The following is a 17,653-nucleotide window of genomic DNA, read 5'->3' on the forward strand; positions in this document are numbered from 1 at the left end:
TTATATTATCATGTATTATTATAATAATAGTATTGCAATAATAATTGCAATAACAGAGGCTGTAATCCACAATCAGAAATCTTGCCTCTTGCTTGAGCCCTCCAAAACTTTTAAGGGACCAGCACTTAAAAAACCCAACCTGTTTATAATTTTGCAGAGAATGTACTTTGTGAATTGTGTTTGGGAGGGTTTGGGTTAAAAAACCAACCTATTTAAAATTTTGCAGAGAATCTACTTTGTGAATTGAGTTTGGGAGGTTTGAAGAGCAAGAACTCATCCAGACCCAGGATAAACCACACTAATTAATGGGAGCAGACAACTTCTTTAATGCCAGGTGTTAAGCACCTGCACAGTGTTGAAGGCCTGTGTGAGGAGGGTGAATTAAGAGGGTTTCACAGGATGTGTTTCTCTTTGCATCCTTAGCCAGAGTTTGATGACAAGAGGGTGGGGCGGCCGAGGTCGATGCTGAAATCCTACCGTCAGTTGTCCTTCATCTCCATGTGCTCCATCAGCTCAGACTGCAGCACTCCCAGGAAACCTGCTTCTGAAAGGTCGGTTACAAACACACTTGGTCATAAATAATTATTCTTTTTCAGTCCTGTTTTTTAATCGGTTTTATGAGATGAAACAAAAATATTTTGGAAAAGTAATTAAAATCACCAGCAGCCTTTTCAGACTATACCAACATTATTTTTCAGTGCAGCTATCACTTCCTCCAGGTTGAAAACTACAGTGTTTTAATCTTAATAGACAAAATGTGTTCAACTCTCATTTAAAAAAAAAAAAAAAAAGAAAAGAAAAAAGAAAAAAAAGTGGTATTTCATTTTCAGAAATTAAGTGTTTTAAAAACTAAATTACTTTTCAAACATTCACCAAGATCTGGGATTCTTTACAAGTTTTTTTTAAACAGCTTTTAAGTTAATTAACGTCTTTTGTTTGTAAAATGTGAATAGGAAAGGTACAACCTTTACAAATGTAAAAAGGAGGTGGAAGATTTTAGTAAAGTCTGTAGTAATGTAAAATGCTTTGCCTAATGTGTTTTAACTGCAACACTGGAAAACAAAGAGACTTTTGAGAGAACAATTACAGGTGTAGCTTTTTCATCCACAGATTGTTTAGTTGACTTCAGAAATTACCTTTCAGGCACACAAAACTTCCAAACAATTTACATATAGAAGTGAACTTGTTGAGCAGTGTTTGATTATTTTTTAAACACCTGATCTCCCTTTCTGAGTAGTTCACTTTGAAAAAGTCGGGTGGTGTATGACCTAATGTGGAAGGGTTGGTTTTTAAGAGCCCTTGTTGTACTTTGAGATTCCTGAGGCTGCTCCTGCTGCCCTCCAGAAGGGTGGAGCAGACCAACATCATTTGTGTGCTGCAGTACACCAGGACACCTCTGACAGGACCACACAAGGCATCCTGCACCTGCTTTTAGTTCTTAGGATGCTAATTTGTTTCTAGGAAGCACAGGCCAACAGAGAGACCACACTTCTTGATTCATCAATTCTTATGTTGTAACATAAATTCAGTCCCATGCTCCAAAGGTTGAGGAGGGAGTAAAGCCAGCCCCAATTTCATTTTGTTTGTTTTTTTCTTTTTTAATGAGAAGTAGCCCAATTTTTAAACTATAAAAATTAGAGGAAGAGAGAAGTTCAGAGGGGGGTTAATCTCAGTGTGTGCATTCTTGTCCAATACGGTGAAATAAATAGGAGAATGCATTTAAAACATGGCAACAGACAGCAATACTCTGTTCCCCTTTGGTCCTTGTACAACCAGAACAGCTTGTCTTGCTTTCAGCACCACCACAACCACGCATCAACTTGCCATGTGAGCTCTGCTCTGTTTAGTTCAGGAACTCTTAAGCTGATGCACAAATCTTTAAACAGCAGTTTGAGCTAGTTTTAATATTTTACATTCTTTGCTACATTTTAGCACAGTGTCACACTGCCTGAAGGCATCTTATTTGTATCTCCAGTTGCCACCTGCTGAAGCACATCAGATACTTCTTGCCAGTAGTTTGCAAAGCTGCCTAGAAAATAGAAGGAAAGAATGACCTGCATTTATATTTCATGGGGAAATGACATCAGAATACCAGCAGCTTTTAAAATATCACTCAGCAACTTGTACTTTTCTTTCTTTTGCTCCTGCAGCTTTGATCTGGAAGCAGTGCTACCAAAGCAAGGAAAAGCAGAATCAGAGGAGACTGCTCCACAAAATAATCCTCATCCCGAAGTCAAGATGAGAAGGTCCAAAAAAAGAACAAAAAGAAGCAGTGTGGTGTTTGCTGATGAGAAGACAGCAGCTGATATTTCTATCTCTGACATGAAATGTGTATGTTACTGATTTAGTGTTTTATAATCCATGAAAAAGAGGACATTACCCCTTTCCTTAGAAAAAGGAAAATATCTCCCAGAGAACTCCAGCTGTCATAAAGGGAAGGATGCAGGATGCAGAGATGATCTGCCCTGCCATAAATGAAACATGCAAGGTGCTGTGGGGAAAACAAATCAGTGAGAAAATCAGATCATCTCTCCTGGCTTCTGGTGACAGCACAGCTCCGAGGCTGCAGATTCTGGAGCCTGGTTAGCTGGAAAAGGAGCACTGTGTGGGGAGGGTTAAGCTGCTTTCCTGTGGAGAGGCAATTGACTGTGCTGACATTTCACGGCAGCTCCTCGCAGTCAGGGCTATTTCAAAAGTGATGAGCCCTGTACGTTTTGTACCTTGTTATGGAACATGCAGCTGTTAGGAAACTGCAAGATTGCAAACACTGCTCCTTAAATGGTGCCAGACTGAAGTTTGGAAGCGCTGGCATCTCTCACTCCACAGATCATCCAAAGGCTTTTATTGCCCTGCTGCATCATTCCAGTGACTTATGTCACCTACACTGGGCCTTTTTTATATACAGAGTTCAATCCTCAGGAGAATTTTATTTTAGTGTATGTCCTCAAAATACACAAGCCCCATCTAAATTAAAAAGCCAGGCAGTAACAGATTGTTGAAATACATGGAGGGAGCATAAATAATTTGATCAAAAATGTTTGAAGGAATCATCAAAGGTAAAATGAATGGAATAGAAAGCCAAGGCTGTTTGGGGAAGCACAGAGAAACTCATGGATGATTATGACTGTCTTACACTGCATGTCCTTGTGCAAAAGAGAGATAAAGCACAGTCTTGCTTTGAGAAGCTCTGATATACAAAACCAAGTAACACCTTTAGCTTTTTATGCAATTAGATAACACATACACCAAATAGACAGTGGGGATCCCACCGTCTATTGAGTTAGAGGATTTTCTTCTGCTTCAAAAAAGCAGTGACAAAGCTTTGCAGCAGCCAAGATGGGCATGTTAACACAATAGGAATTAAAATGAAATATTTTCAAAACTTACTTTTACTTTGCAGATCACACCCAGAGTTGTCTGATGGTATTATGTCGAAAATAGGGTAGGAATTCTGATTTCAGATCACAAATTACTTCTGTAACTTTTTTAGAATTATTTTTTTCTATGTAGAATGAGAAGATTTATCTAACTATAAATTATCTACAAAATTGTTGCATGTTTTTAGACTGTACTTCATATGATACATGAACCAGTCTCAGTCCATCATTAATGTTGGGGCTCTTTTAATTAACAGCTGTCAAGGAAATATGAGTTCATGAGTGACACCAACCTCTCAGAACACGTGGTGGCACCTCAGAAAACTTCTGTCCTCAAGCAGATGAGCACTGTCAGTCGTTCTATGCCAACTATCCCAGGTAAGGTGCTTACCCTAGGGTGAGAATTCTGAACTTTATTAGGACATTAGGAAAACAGCAATGAAGGGTTTGCTCCAAGCAGGGCTGGCAGCTCTCTCCACCCTTGTGAAATCCACTGGGACAAAGATTATAAATGAAGAGTGTGCTGTGCATGTGAAGAGTGTGCTGCTCCAGATGCTGGGTAACACCGTAGTGCCTTGTGCCAAAATGCAAATTCTGTTACTCCTGGAGCTCCAAATTTCACTTCCTTGTACAGTGTGAGCATTCCTGCTGCCTAGAAAGAGGCAAGGTTTATTCAGCTTCCCTCCTCTCTAGGGTCTCAGCAGCACAAACCAGGGCTCACAGCCAAGGCCAGTGTGTGAAACTGGGAGAAATGCTCTGTGCTGTGCTTTGGGGGATGAATATCCCCAGGGCTTGCCCCATAACAGGATTTCAACTTCTGGTTTTGAAGCCAGAGAGAAATCCCACAGATTCCCTCACCAGGGAGGCAGGGGAAGCAAGATAGCACAGCTGCCCCCAGAGAGATGAGTGAAAGGAAAGGGAAAGTGTGACTGAAGTTGGAGCTCATCTCCAGGCTGGGGCACACAGAGAAAACAGGCCCAGTTTCAGTCTCTTCCACCACCTTGCTCCACAGGACATCCCATTTCTTAGCCTGTATTTCCTGTATCCCTCTCGCTGTCTCTCTCTTTCCAGATGCCTGTAACAGATGTTTAGCACAAGACACAAGGCTGCCATGGCCCACTTCTTTGTCATGTGTTTATCTATTTTTAATTCTTTGGCCAGATTGGTTCTTTTTTTTCCACTGTTCCATTTCAATGTAATGAAGTTTATTGTTTCCCTGTTTAATTTTTCATTCTAGGGTTATAGTTGGATTAAAAATGTCTCCATTTTTTTCTAATCATTGCAGTAGTTCACAATTTTGAGTTCTGCTTTGTCTTACAGTCTGACTCTCCTTTTTTGGTTTTGTTTTGTGTAACCAATATTGTTTCCATCCTAAGGATTAACTCTGTCTGTCAGCACTGTGGCATCTGATGAAACAATTGCCTCACACAGGCTGAGCCAGCCAGTGTTCCCTTCCACCTCAGATGGTGACAAGAAAACCCTCAAAAGAAAGAAAGTGAACCAGTTATTTAAAACAATGGTAGGTCCTGTGTGTTTTTCAGGGGGAAAAGGAAGGGTTACATGTTCAAAAGTTCTGTGCTATGAAAATTTAGTATTTTTGAGACAAATAGGCTCGTAAGGCAAACTCTGCCTTTTTTCCTTGATGCTTCTGTCAGAGAGAGGGGTGGAAGCTCAATGTGGAGGCAAAGCTGGCTGTGGCAGCACTTCCAGTGGGAGAGGTGCTGGGATGGAGGGCTGGAAGGATGGAGGGGTGCAGGGATGGATGGAGGGAGGGATTCAGGGATGGAGGGCTGGAAGGATGGAGTGGTGCAGGGATGGAGGAGTGCAAGGATGGAGGGGTGCAGGGATTCAGGGATGGAGGACTGGAAGGATGCAGGGTTGGAAGGATGGAGGACTGTAAGGATGGAAGCATGCAGGGATGCAATGATGGAAGCATGCAGGGATGCAGTGATGGAAGGATGCAGGGATGGAAGCATGGAGGGATGCAGGGATGGAGGGATGCAGGGATGGAAGGATGCAGGGATGGAGGGATGCATGGACGCACCTGCGTGTGCAGCTCCGCTCCCGCACCGCGAGAGGGCGCGGGCGGCCCGCCGAGAGCGGCGCCGCAGGGCAGGAGGGGAGCGGCGGCTCCCGGGGGGAGCGGAGCGGAGCGGGATGGGAGCGGCGGGCCAGGAACGGGCCGGGAGGGGAGCGGCGGGCCGGGAACGGGCCGGGAGGGGAGCGGGATGGGAGCGGCGGGCCGGGAGCGGGCCGGGAACGGGCCGGGAGGGGAGCGGCGGGCCGGGAGGGGAGCGGGATGGGAGCTCCGGGCCCGGAGCAGAGCGAGCGCGGCATCGCGCGGGGATGCTTTGGGGAGATGATGAGTGCAAAGGGGAAATCGGCTCCCGCTGGAGCCGTCACTCTGGCTTAAAGCAGGCTGCCTTCCTCTAAAGTGAGGAACGTTTCACTGATGTCTGAAATTTTCACAAAATTAAAACTATTTTATTTAGCAGAGTGTTTGACAGGAAAAAAAAAAATAAAATAAAAAAAAAAAAAGAAAAAGGAAAATTAAAAAGAGAAAATAATATCCAGAGCAGTTATTCAGACACAGAATGTGAAAGTTTTCCTACTTTGAAGGTAATAGGAGGGTGACATTTAATGCAGATGTGGGTAGCTACTAACATAAGTATTGTGGAATATTTTACATGCCAACTTTTCTGATCTTTCAATGCAACGCGTTTGTTGTTTTGGTTTCTTTTTTCCTAGGTAATGAGTTTCATTTGTATTCATTACTTTCTGCAGTGTTTGGGGTTTTCTTTAAGGAAAAAAAAATAAAAAAGGATAACACCTTCAGGGACAATATAGTAACATTTAGGAAAACCTTCAGTTAAATGTGTTCATAATCACATTTTTCTGGTAGGAACAAGAACAACCTATTAATGTGAAGTCTGTAATATTTCACTTACATTCAGTTTATAACATATTTGCTCATTTCAGACCCAGGAGCTGCAGCTTTTCAGCATGATCTCGTCCACTCATATTTAAACTTAAATAGCATATAAAGACAGAGGATAGAATGTTCTTTCTTCCATGGCAGAAAAAGGACTAACTACAGCTAAAAATCCAGTTGTGAAGTGCTTCATAGCATGTTTGGAATCATGTGGACAGGTTTAAATACAGGTTTAAGGTTTTGCAGAATAGAAAAATTAATTCAAAACATGCACAATTTGGTCAATATATTTTTTCTCTAGCTACAGCTTAAAGGCACAAGTAATTAATACACTTACTACTGAATGCAGCACGGAATCAATTTTAACATATGAAATCTGTTTTGATGCTTTTTTCAGCGCATTTCCAGAGTTCTGGAAGATGGAAAGCAGTCTGTGGACAAACCTTCATCAACAGATCTGTGATCAATTTTTACAAGACTACTTCTCAACTGAAAACAACTATATCTACACAAAAATATTCTATTTTAGAGCACCATCTACTCTAAAGAAAGACACTGATGGAGAATATGAACAACACCTCCCCATGGGCTCTGCTAAGTTACTTGTGATACAGATAGAGGAATAACATTTGAGGAAAACCCTGCAGGATGTGTCCACTGGGATGTGGGACAGAAACCTCTGGCTGTGCAGGTCACAGGGAGCTGGGTGTTCCCTGGGGACAAAGCTTGTTCCTGAGAAGTGACATGTGTGCACAGGCCAACAGCAGCGCTCGCTGTGTAATGCAGCTCAGACTGTTCTTTCCAAACAGCAGTTTGGGTTTTCTGGAGCTTGTACAGACATCCAGATATCCTTAAATCCTTGCTGGCACTGTAGCCAAGGCAACAGATGGCTCAGCACAAAATAGCCACTGACAATTTGCTGTGTGGCTGTAGCTGGATTTACAGCCCCAGATCCCTCTGCTGCTCCCAGCACTCTGCTCTGTTCCTCAGTCTTCCCCGGGTGATGTCTGTGGCTGTCACTGCCTGAGTTGTTTTCAGGGCAGCAGCTGTTTTGTGGAAAACATGCAGAAGTTGATTTACACATGTGCAAATTGTCCTTACATCCAGCAGCATGGTGAACAAAAGCTACATTTCCTGCTGTTCAATAAAATGTTACAAATGTGTTTTATTTGCCCTGACCCTTTTTCTCTGACATCTACAGGAATGATTTTATGAAAGGTAATAGTTTTTTACTGACAGCAAACAGAATTCTACAAGGCCAAGTTTGCTGGTTTAGATTGATTTTCTGAGTCTTCCCTCCTCCCGAGGTGGACGGGGAGGTGATGCCTCTCTGCTGTGAGGCTCCACAGCACTGCAGGGCAGCACCTCAGAGTCTTTGTAACCTGGCAGCTCTTTCTCTAAGTGTGTTCTCCAGATGGAGAGGGGTCTAAAGGTGAATGATTGATTTCCTTCACTCACCCCTTTACCTTTCAGACACTGACATAGATTTATACTAAATAAATAAAATATGTTCATGTACAATGTTGTGCATGAGGGGACTGGCCTTGTTGCCATTTCTACAGATTTGGGAAAGATAAAGAGGTTAAAGTTATTTCTTGCTGTGGAGTTCAATCTATGGAAAGACATCTGCAGTTTGTTTAAACCTAAGTTTTTTTTATCAATACTTTAACATACAGTGTGAGTAAATTAGTTTTATGAATTTAGGCTCTCTTTGCAGGTTGTCAGAGTGAAGGTGTTTTCTACAGGAGTAGTTAGTGATTGTTTTCTATGACAGGTTTGGAATATTTGCCATTGGAATTAATGCTGCACCTTCACCAGAATAACCACAGACAACAAAACAAAACGGGTCCAGTTTTAACACTAGCTGCAGTGTTGGCATGGATTCTGATAGAATTTGGGTTTCATTTTGTTTCATTTAATTTTCACAGAAACTTGATAATGCTTCTGAAGAGGCACAGAGGAGGAAAAAAGTTTTCCTAGAAAAAAGTCTTCTGTTAATAGAGAAGGTTATCTGTGAGTGGGAGAAAGTGAAAGCTTGAAAGGTGTTTAATATCTTGCAAACCTGGGGGAAGAGGAGGGAGGGTATCAAAGTTGTTCTTCAATACTATCTGCAGGTACCCTGAATATAGCACAAAATAAACAAGTATTTTAAAATAAAAGGTTTGGTTCTACTGGAAATGAGTAAGAAAAAGATTTTTTAGGAACTGTTTATTCTTTGTAAAAATACTGTTAAAGGTTACCTTTTATTTATTGTATCTTGCAGAGATGTTTTCAGGTGAGTGGAAAAATTGAGTTTTATCTCTAGCTGTTATTATAAATTGTTATTGAAATACTGTGACTCAAAATGAAGAAATAGCAAGAATGGACGTGAAGGAAGTGCCCAGAAACAAATACCAGGAAGGAGGGAGCACAACATCCAAAGGAAGTTTGGTGTTGGGTGTTAAGCCAGGGGTTCAAGATTTGTGCTTGTGTTTTGCTCAGTACAGTTTTTGGGGAAGGGTTTAGATTCACATTTAGTTTACTAAATATCAGTGACAATTTTATTCATTGTCCCACACCACAGACTGTCCTCCCAAGTTCCAAGCCTGAAATCATGTCAATCAACCCCGAGGAAAAAAGCAAAATTACTAAAAAAAATAGCTGCCAAGAGCAGGGCATTGATAGAACTGGAATTTTAAGGATGTTTGGACAAGCTCCAGCTTTTCACAAGTTTCTAGAAACTGCAGATGCTGACATTTAGTCCAAACAAACAACATAGCATGAAGGACAATTGATGCCCTGGGACAATAAAGTGCCAGCATGGCAACATCTGTTTAAAAAATGTGAAGCAGCACTGGTTGCTGCCATGTCTGCCATGAGCTCAACGGGCCTTTAGTTCATGTATGCAGAGGTGGGGCACAGAACCTGTATTTGACATTCTTTGAGGTGAAGCACAGAGGGCAGAGATTTCCTCCAGGACAAGGTGAGGCTTTGGCTGCTGTGGAGAGAATTAAATGTGCAGCAGGAATGGCCTCAGCTCTGGAATGGCTTCAGGAACCCCACCACGTTCTCACAGCCTTTCTGTACCAGTTATTTCCTCTCTCTCTGACATTTCCACTCGTCTGGCTGGTGGCAGTCTGGTTTGCTATCACGTGAGATAAGGATGGGGCTGTGTGATCTGTAATTAATGAGCTGTTTGCAGGGACAGGGAAGCTGCACATGCAGCTGAATTGGATGAGCTGACCTGCACTGAGCTGTTACACTGCAATGACCTAAGATGCCTTTAAGCTGCACATTGTAGTTCAGGTTAGGCAGAAATCTCATTTTTACCCAGACACAGGTACCTGGGAGTCTCTGTGGATTGTAAAACCATGTTAGAGGTGCTGGTCCAGCCCCAGGAGCAACTGTGTCAGTGTAGCACAAGGTCTGCACAGCAAGTGTTGGCATTTATCCACATCAGGGTATTCAGGAGTATCCTCACCTGACTTGGGTATCCAGCCTGCTCTTGTTTGTTCCATGAAATCCTACCAAGTTCTTATTATGAAATTATGACTTAAATATTAATTCTAGGAGGAAATTAATGCCCTTAAAAGTCTCATTAAAATTTAGCTGGTGTGAGCTATAGGAAAATGGTCAGAGTCTAAGTCAATAAGGATCAAGTTTCTGAGGAGGAAGGAGAGTTTTATTAAAGATTTTACAGACCTTAGGAACACACTGTTCTGGAACTTGAATGTGTGATAGACCTGTGTACCTGCTCGACATTGAACTTTTATCTCTGTCACACACAGCCTGTAACCTTCTTTATTAGACAGTAGAAATTGTGGGTGAGGAGAATCATGGAACGGTTTGAGTTGGAAAAGACCTTAAAGATCAACAATTCCCAGTCCCCACTGGGGGTACTGGTGCCACCCTGGTTGTTCTGTGAGGACTCCCTTGACACATTAGACATCACTGGGTCTCTGCTTTCATTTGTTCCACCCTGACCATGGGATGAGGGCACTTTTAAAAAGAAGAGGTGTTAAATAAGTTTTTAAAATAGCATTATAGGAAAGGGAAAGTGGTTTTATTTTTTATTAAATCTGGTTTCCGTTTAAGTCAGCCACAGTCCAGGAGTTGTGTTTGAAGGCACCCAACCATATAATTCTCTTGCTCACTTCCTCTGCTCTTTTCAAGGACTTTAGCTTAAGTATCATAAAAATACCAGAGGATCCGTCCTTTTTTTTTTTTTTTTTTTTTGTTCTAGCTTCAGAACAAAACTATTCAAATGATGGAGAATTTATCCCAGACTGGTTCCATATATGCCAATGTCAATGGGAATCATCCAGAACTAGGGCATTCTGTTTAAAACAAAAGCACAGGTCAATTCTCCAGAGTGGAGGAAGATAAAAGGAATAACATAAGCAAACACAGCATTTTTCTCATTTAGAAATCAAGAGAAATCAGTGAATTTAAAGCCAACTTCTGTTTTGCAGCACCCTTTTTTTTTAACTGTTTCTGATGAGGGAAGAAAACTAAACAGTTTAAAGATTCTTTCCCTCGATATTTTTTGGATGAAGACATGTCCATCTTTTTAGATGCATCTCTCTATTTTTTTAGGAATATGGAGGTCTCCATGAAAAAAAGCTTGCAGCTATCTCCTATCCTGGGTGCTTTGGAGAAATCACTGCACTGAACTTACATTCCCCTGCCAGAAGTCAGTTCCTACTTGCTCTTAGGCATTCAAGGTCCTTCAGAGGGGGAGCATTGAGCAACACTCCAGGGGCTGCCCTCAGCTGGAAGGACTTCAGCACTGGCAGTGTTTACTGCTCGGGGGTGAGGAGAGGACTTGTGCTTTATTGACTGTGTGTAATTTTCTGTTCTGATTTGCTCTTATGATGCAGCGGGTGCTAAAGATTAACATTGTAAATGAAGAATTGCTCTGCAAACAAACCTCAGGTAGGCCACGGATTTCATAAACTTTTAAATGTTAGATAAATTGAATCACGGCTTTAAAGCGAGGGCAGTTTGATCTGATTGGGTTTGGCACAGAATTATCCTTTTTCAGTGTAGTTTTTGTCTTCCAGGATAGCTGACAGCTTCTGTGTGCCATGAGGGATCACTCCTATGGCTGACCCTGGGATGAGACAGCCACTGTGTCTGAGCTGGAACAAACAGAGTGGCTGTGATAAGGATTTTTCATGTGTATTAATGCATCCTGCAGCTCCAGATGCCCCATTCTGTGTGTGGGTATTCAACCTGCATTTAGTACCAGGTTCATGTGGCAGGCCTGACGGATCTCTCACTCTCAGTTAACCCTTGAGAGCCTTGCCAGTGCTCGGATCAGTTCAGCTCGTGGCAGGGGGCTGCTGAAGGTGTCACCGTGGGTTTAAAAGGTGACTGATTCAAAAGGCACAGCACAGGTGATGGGCATCAGAAAACACTCATTTAAGGGATCTATGCCCTGGCAGGCCAGCGGCCAAAAAAGGCTTATGTAGGTGAGGTAGCAGGAATCTTGTACTGTTGTAACTAGAAAATGTCTAAATAACTCTCCATGCTCAACAGATATTTTGAGGGAAGACTTCCTGCAGAATGTTTATTTATATGTTTTTAGATATAAAAAACCAGCCCTAGACAGAGTAGCTTCAGATGCAGACCTTTTAACCTTGTATTTTGTATGGTATTTTATTGTACACTAAAGTATGTTATGATTGGATACCTGGATTCTACAAATAATGAGGAATGCAAAACCTTTCTTCAGTTGCTTTGATGTACATGGTGCACAGTCCCTGAATTCAAAGAGTCTTTCTTTACAGCTGCATTTGGACTAGTTTCACAAGACAGGAAAAGATGAATATTGGAAATCAGGATGGGGAAACAGAAAAGAAAAAAGAAAAAAGGAAACTAATCTAAAACAAAGACATCTCTAATCTACCAGAATTTCCACATAGAATTCCAAAGCAAATGAAGGATTCTAATAAGGATTTCCATATGGAATGGGTTGATGGAATGGGTTATTTTTACAGCCCCGGGTGACCGTGGCCAGCAGCAGCAGGACAGGAGGATGCCAGGGCAGCTGTGCATTCCCGGCAGTGTCGCCGGGTGGCGATAGGATGTCGCGATGCCCTGCCCGTGTCGCGGCTCGCCCTGCTGGGGCTCCTGGAAGCGCCGGGATGAAGAGAGCCCTAACTCACCCCGCTCGCAGGTTAGGCTGTCTCAGTTTACAGCTCCAGCCCGGCTGCAATAAAACACCCCGCAGTTCATCTGTGCCCGGGTGTGTCCCGGAGAAGTTCCCGGCGCTTGCACAGATTCGCGTTCCAGCTTTAGTTTGTAATTCATTTCCCGCAAGTGTTTGTGTAGTGCATGCACCGAAGGGCGTAGAACGCTGAAAAAATCCTTTTTCCTTAAAAAAAAGAAGTTATGTTTTCTGAAAAATTCTGTGGTTCTAAAATGTCTTTTCAATGAAATCTCCAGTTGAATAGCGGAGAGGGAAGAGCTGATTTGTCCTCACCAGCAAATACCTTGATGCTGAAATGTGACTGAAACAAAAGCAGCAGCATGTTGCTTTTCTTTCTATAGAAAAGAAAGGAAAGCATTTTACTTTTTCTTTCTATAAATCATTGAAATGCATTGAAATGAATTCATTCATTTCATGGAAATGCACAAGAATTTAAACTCTGAAGGGTTTTGGAAGTGTGTACAGATTAATTTCTTTGGTATCTGTGCTGATGTTCATACAAGACCTCATTTAATTTTAGCACCACTGATTTCTCATATAAACCCACAGTTAGTGGTGAGAGTAGAACAAGCAGATGATCTGAAACAGGGAACCCAGTTGGCTGCTCAGGAGCTGCAGCAGCAGGGAGGCTGTCACAGTAGGATGGATGGATTGATTGAATGATTGATAGATTGAAGGGTCTGTAGCTGTATTAACTCCTATAATACACAGGAGGGAGGGACACCTCGGATTCTACCATGAGAAAGATTTGTCACAGAGGGATTCTGCCCCTCTGTGGCAGATGTGACCATGTCTGTGTCCCTCAGCACAGCAGATCCCACGGGAAATGCCATCCACAGCATCCTAACCAAAGGGAAGCTATGGGTTCCTTGCCTGCCTGTGGTCTGTCACGACTGATACACGAGTCAGGGACACCTAATCCCCTCTACCACATTTATGATATGTTAGGAGATGGTAGAAGACCTTTTTGGAGTAGGAGTTATGACTGCTTTTATTATCATCATTCTCATGTCAGAGAGCAGCTGAGCCCTTACAAGGTTTCACAACCTTCTAAAAACCCAGTTCTAAAGTTGCTTCAAAAATCCACTGTGATTTTGTTCTGGAAGTCTTGAAAAGTCTAAGGGCATTCTAGCATTTCAGCACTTATGGCACAGATCCAAATGATATTGCCTTTTCCATTAATTTAATGTTCAACCTGCCTTTCTAGAAATAAAGCTCAGTTCCCTTGTTTTGCAGTGCCGTATTTAACATTTCTTATTCTTTTGTAATGTCCTTGAGATGACATTGCTTTGCCTGCTGCAGCCTGTTCCTTCTCATGGTGTGGTTTATTTTGTGGATATGATGGGCAGATGATTAGTGGAATAAGATGTGAAGACTTCTAAATGTAATCTACTGGACAAATGAGAACATAGAGAATTTTTCACTGTGTGAAAATGTCTTATTGATGAATACTGACCTGTTTCTGAATTGAAGGTGTGAATTGTTTTACACAAGGTGGGTTTCTTGGTGTATTGACTTACATGTGGACCCCTTTCTGTTAAAAAGTATTTTTCCCTCTTCTTTGTGGCCATAGGAATTGTTTGTATGAACCATGTGCTGGTGTGCACATCTGTCCCCAGTCACTGCATTTCAGAAACACTGCATGTGTGAGTTACTGTGGAGTAGAAGTGGAAATGCTGAGTTATCTGAGTTTAAATGAAATTAATCTAAACCTTTCTTAACCCAAGATTTCAGATATTTTCTTTTATAGAAGGGTAGTCAGTGTGAAGAAATACTACTGCTGGCTGGAGTGGAGGGGTACATGGAGCTGACCTAAAAATCCTATGGAAAACAATGGGCTCAGCCTCAACTCTGCAGATTTTGGAGCTTCACTCAAGAAATTGCAAGGAGCAAATATTTGTATAATGCAAGAGTTGTCAATAGCCTTTGGTTTGACAACAATCTGTGGTTGGCCAGGCTTCCAGCTGGTAGAGACATGCACCCAGGGCTGTGCATGACTGGACTGCAGTAAAAAGACACGTTAAAAATATGATGTATCCTGCCTAGTCAGACCTTACTGACCCAATGCATTTGGAAATAATGGTTATTAAACTTTCTCCAGCAGCAGCCTTCAATTTATTTGCAGAGTTTTTAATCCCTAAACAACATCTGTTAGTGTGGCTTGGTCAGCATGCCACCTTTTTCCAGCCTCTTTATGTGGAAGCCTCACCGGTTTTCCTTCTCTTTTCTCCACTTCTGGGATTGCTGCCTTCTTTCAGCCCTGCCAAAAGGAACACTCTCAGTGGTGAAGACCCCAGGACAATATTCCTGCTTAGACTCAATTTCCTTCAGTTCTGACCCCGCCAGCACAGCTTGAGCAGAGCTGATTCTCTCCTTGCAAAGGAGCATCTGCAGCAGAGAGCTGCCCAGGAGCGCGTGCTGCAGTGACCCTGCAGCAGCAAGGTGTGCCCAGAGTACTGAAGTGCCTTTTTCCTGGCACTGTTTATAGTCTGGTCTGAGTAAATCAGGCCCAGCCAGCTGAAGGGAAATGCTGCTGATAGGATCGTGTCCTGTGGCAGCTCAGCCATGCCAGGGAGGAATCAGACTTTGCCCCCCTTTCACAGCTCCGTGGGCAGCAGCCCAGAGGAGTCTCTGCACCTCCCTGCTGTAAAAGCAGCACTTGCCATCCTCAGCCCAGTCCCTGCTTTTCTGTGGGACACCTTGCTCAGGAGGGAGGGCTGGCAGGGCTGGGCATCCCCTGGCACAGCACGGCTCGGGCTCACCCTGCTCCGTGCCCTGCACAGAGCTTCACAGAGTCCTTGGCAGAGGAAGTTTTACACACCAGTCTCTGGCTGCAGCAGTAATGCTTTTGCCCTTTGTAAAGGCTGGGCTTTTTTCAAAGCCTGTATTCACTCAGCACCCACTTAAGTGTATTTTTATTGTAACTATGCGTGCAGTGCACCTCAGGGAATAAGTATTAAATGTCACTCATCAAAGTCCATGATGCAGTTAGTTGAATTTTTACTTGGAATAAATTTGCAAGTTTTTCTTGTTTTCAAGGGGTTTTTTTGGCAAAAATCTAATTTGTTGAGCAGGTCAAAATGTATTATGTTTACTTTTCTCACTGTATTCTGGCTCTTTAGTTAATTGTAAATGTGGTTTTACTCATGTTTCTTAAATGTTTTATTCTATTGACTCTTCTGTAAATGAAGGGGGGTTATTAACAGTATTTGTACCAATATTTTCAGGAATACACATATAATTTTAAAATACATCTATGTGTTAGAAAGTTAACTTGGAAGCTGTAGGTGATGTTGCTCAAACAGCATTTTGCATTTTTGTAACTCAGCTTCTTATGGTGAAAAAGATTATTGCAGATTATTGCTTGAGGGGGGAGGCACTCACATTATGGGCTCCTGAAAAATAATTCTTGTTCTTTCTTTTTTTCTTTTTTTTTTTTGTCCAAGTCACCTTTTGCACAGCAGTTGTCACTTAGAAAATAAGCCTGCCCCACCACGTTCCACTTAACTTTTGACTGTTTAATGTGTGTCTCTGAACAGGTTATTTAGCATTTACGTATTCTGAGCTCTCAGCCATTCAAATTAAAGTAACAGCTTGTTTGTTGTGGTACAAATGATTTTCTGTGCAGTGAAAGCATGGGTTTTTAACGTAAGAGCTGTAGAGCTGCACTTCTGAGCTGGCAAATTGTCTTGCTTTGTCATTCTGTACTCAATATTTCAGCAGTATTCCCAGCAGAATTCTTTTTCATACCTTTCAAAGCACCAATATGGATGTGACATTAGTGAATCACTAATTCTTAGGGAGTGGGGAGTCTTGGTGGATGTGCTACAGCACAAAAAATTAAGGTGAATGTGTGATGAAGCAAAAGGCCTTTGGTACAGCCAGGAATTCAAATCCATGGGTCAAAACTGTTGTTTCTGCAGAAATTATAGGACAAGAGCTATCTGGAAGGCCCTGTCATACCATGACCTTCTTTAATTGCATGGATATTAAGGCTGAGGCAAGTTTTAAATGATGTGTGTGTTTAATCACAAGAAAAATAATTAATTATGACTGTGAAGGGACCTGCAGCTCTGCCCTGGCTCCAGTGCAGGCATTCATGCAGTGAAGAGCTGCCATCCTGGGACAGGGATGGTGGGATTGCAGCTCTGCTCTCTCCTCCTTCAAACATGCAGGGTGCCATGCAAAGCACTAAGGATTTGTCCAAATCATAAAAGGGCTAGAGGTTTTTCCTTATTACTTAATCTTAAGGAATCAGCTCTTGTCTGCAGAGTTACAGATGAAGTTATTGGAATTTGGCTAAGAAGAGCTGTGCTGAACACTGTCACTGCTTTCCTGTTTGGAAGTTGAGCTAAGAGGTTTCATGAGCTCTCTGCACCACCAATCCTGCAGCAAAGAGGAAGCAGCACATAATGATTTCCCATCTCAGTTCACCAGTTTAAGCTCTAAAGAAAGGTTTGATTATTAAGCTTGAAATTTTTTCCTCACAAGATTAATCCTTACTTTAGGGAGTTAATTCCATTTATATCAGTAAGATTACTCACGTGAGTAACCAGCCACAGAATTTGCCTGTAGTACTGTGATTGCCTAGGGGGAAGTACAAGCAAGTCTGCAATTAAAGTTACAAAAGGAAAAGGTTTGACCTTTTCTTTTCTTTTTTCTTTTCTATTTTTTTTTAAGTATATATCTCTACTGTTTCATTGACTAGTGACAATGGCTTTTGCATTCTGAGGTGTTACTAATAGCAGCACAAAATGGCTTTTCTTTAATAAGAAAAAAAATAGGAAATGCTAAAGCTTCACTGTGAAAGGTAGAAAGAGGAGGATCTGAGTTTTAACTTCAAGAAGTCCTACGCTTTCTTCATGTGCAACACATTAGTGGAAAATTCCTTCATTCATTTAAGAAGACAAACAGTTGTAACTTTCACGTTTGGTTGATGTGACATCAATGACTGACTGGGACTGCCAGCATTCCAAAAAGGATATCGTCCTCATCTGCAGCCACTCAGGGCTGCGGGGAGGAGCCTGCAGCACGGGCTGAAACATTTACAGGTGCATAAGTACCCAGGGAAGGGCACAGGTGATGCACCTGTCCCGGGAAAGGAGCACTAGCACAGGTGTGTCACAGCTCACCAGCTGCCTGGGTTAGAGC

At 42.2% G+C, this 17,653-nt stretch overlaps 1 protein-coding gene across 1 annotated transcript in view; it reads left to right on the forward strand.

The window, feature by feature from the left end:
* The window catches only part of DOCK2 (dedicator of cytokinesis 2), a 157,022-nt gene extending 149,594 nt beyond the window's left edge, over positions 1-7,428 (forward strand). Inside the window, exons 48-52 of the mRNA XM_041487999.1 lie at positions 424-551; positions 2,151-2,331; positions 3,635-3,755; positions 4,754-4,896; positions 6,707-7,428. Of these exons, the coding sequence (XP_041343933.1) occupies positions 424-551; positions 2,151-2,331; positions 3,635-3,755; positions 4,754-4,896; positions 6,707-6,772 (639 nt within the window). The 3' untranslated portion in view covers positions 6,773-7,428. The remainder of the gene's footprint in view (positions 1-423; positions 552-2,150; positions 2,332-3,634; positions 3,756-4,753; positions 4,897-6,706) is intronic.
* Positions 7,429-17,653: the final 10,225 nt, after the last annotated feature.

The sequence above is a fragment of the Pyrgilauda ruficollis genome, unplaced genomic scaffold (genome assembly GCF_017590135.1).
Source record: "Pyrgilauda ruficollis isolate IOZ18807 unplaced genomic scaffold, ASM1759013v1 scaffold86, whole genome shotgun sequence".
NCBI classification, from domain to species: domain Eukaryota; kingdom Metazoa; phylum Chordata; class Aves; order Passeriformes; family Passeridae; genus Pyrgilauda; species Pyrgilauda ruficollis.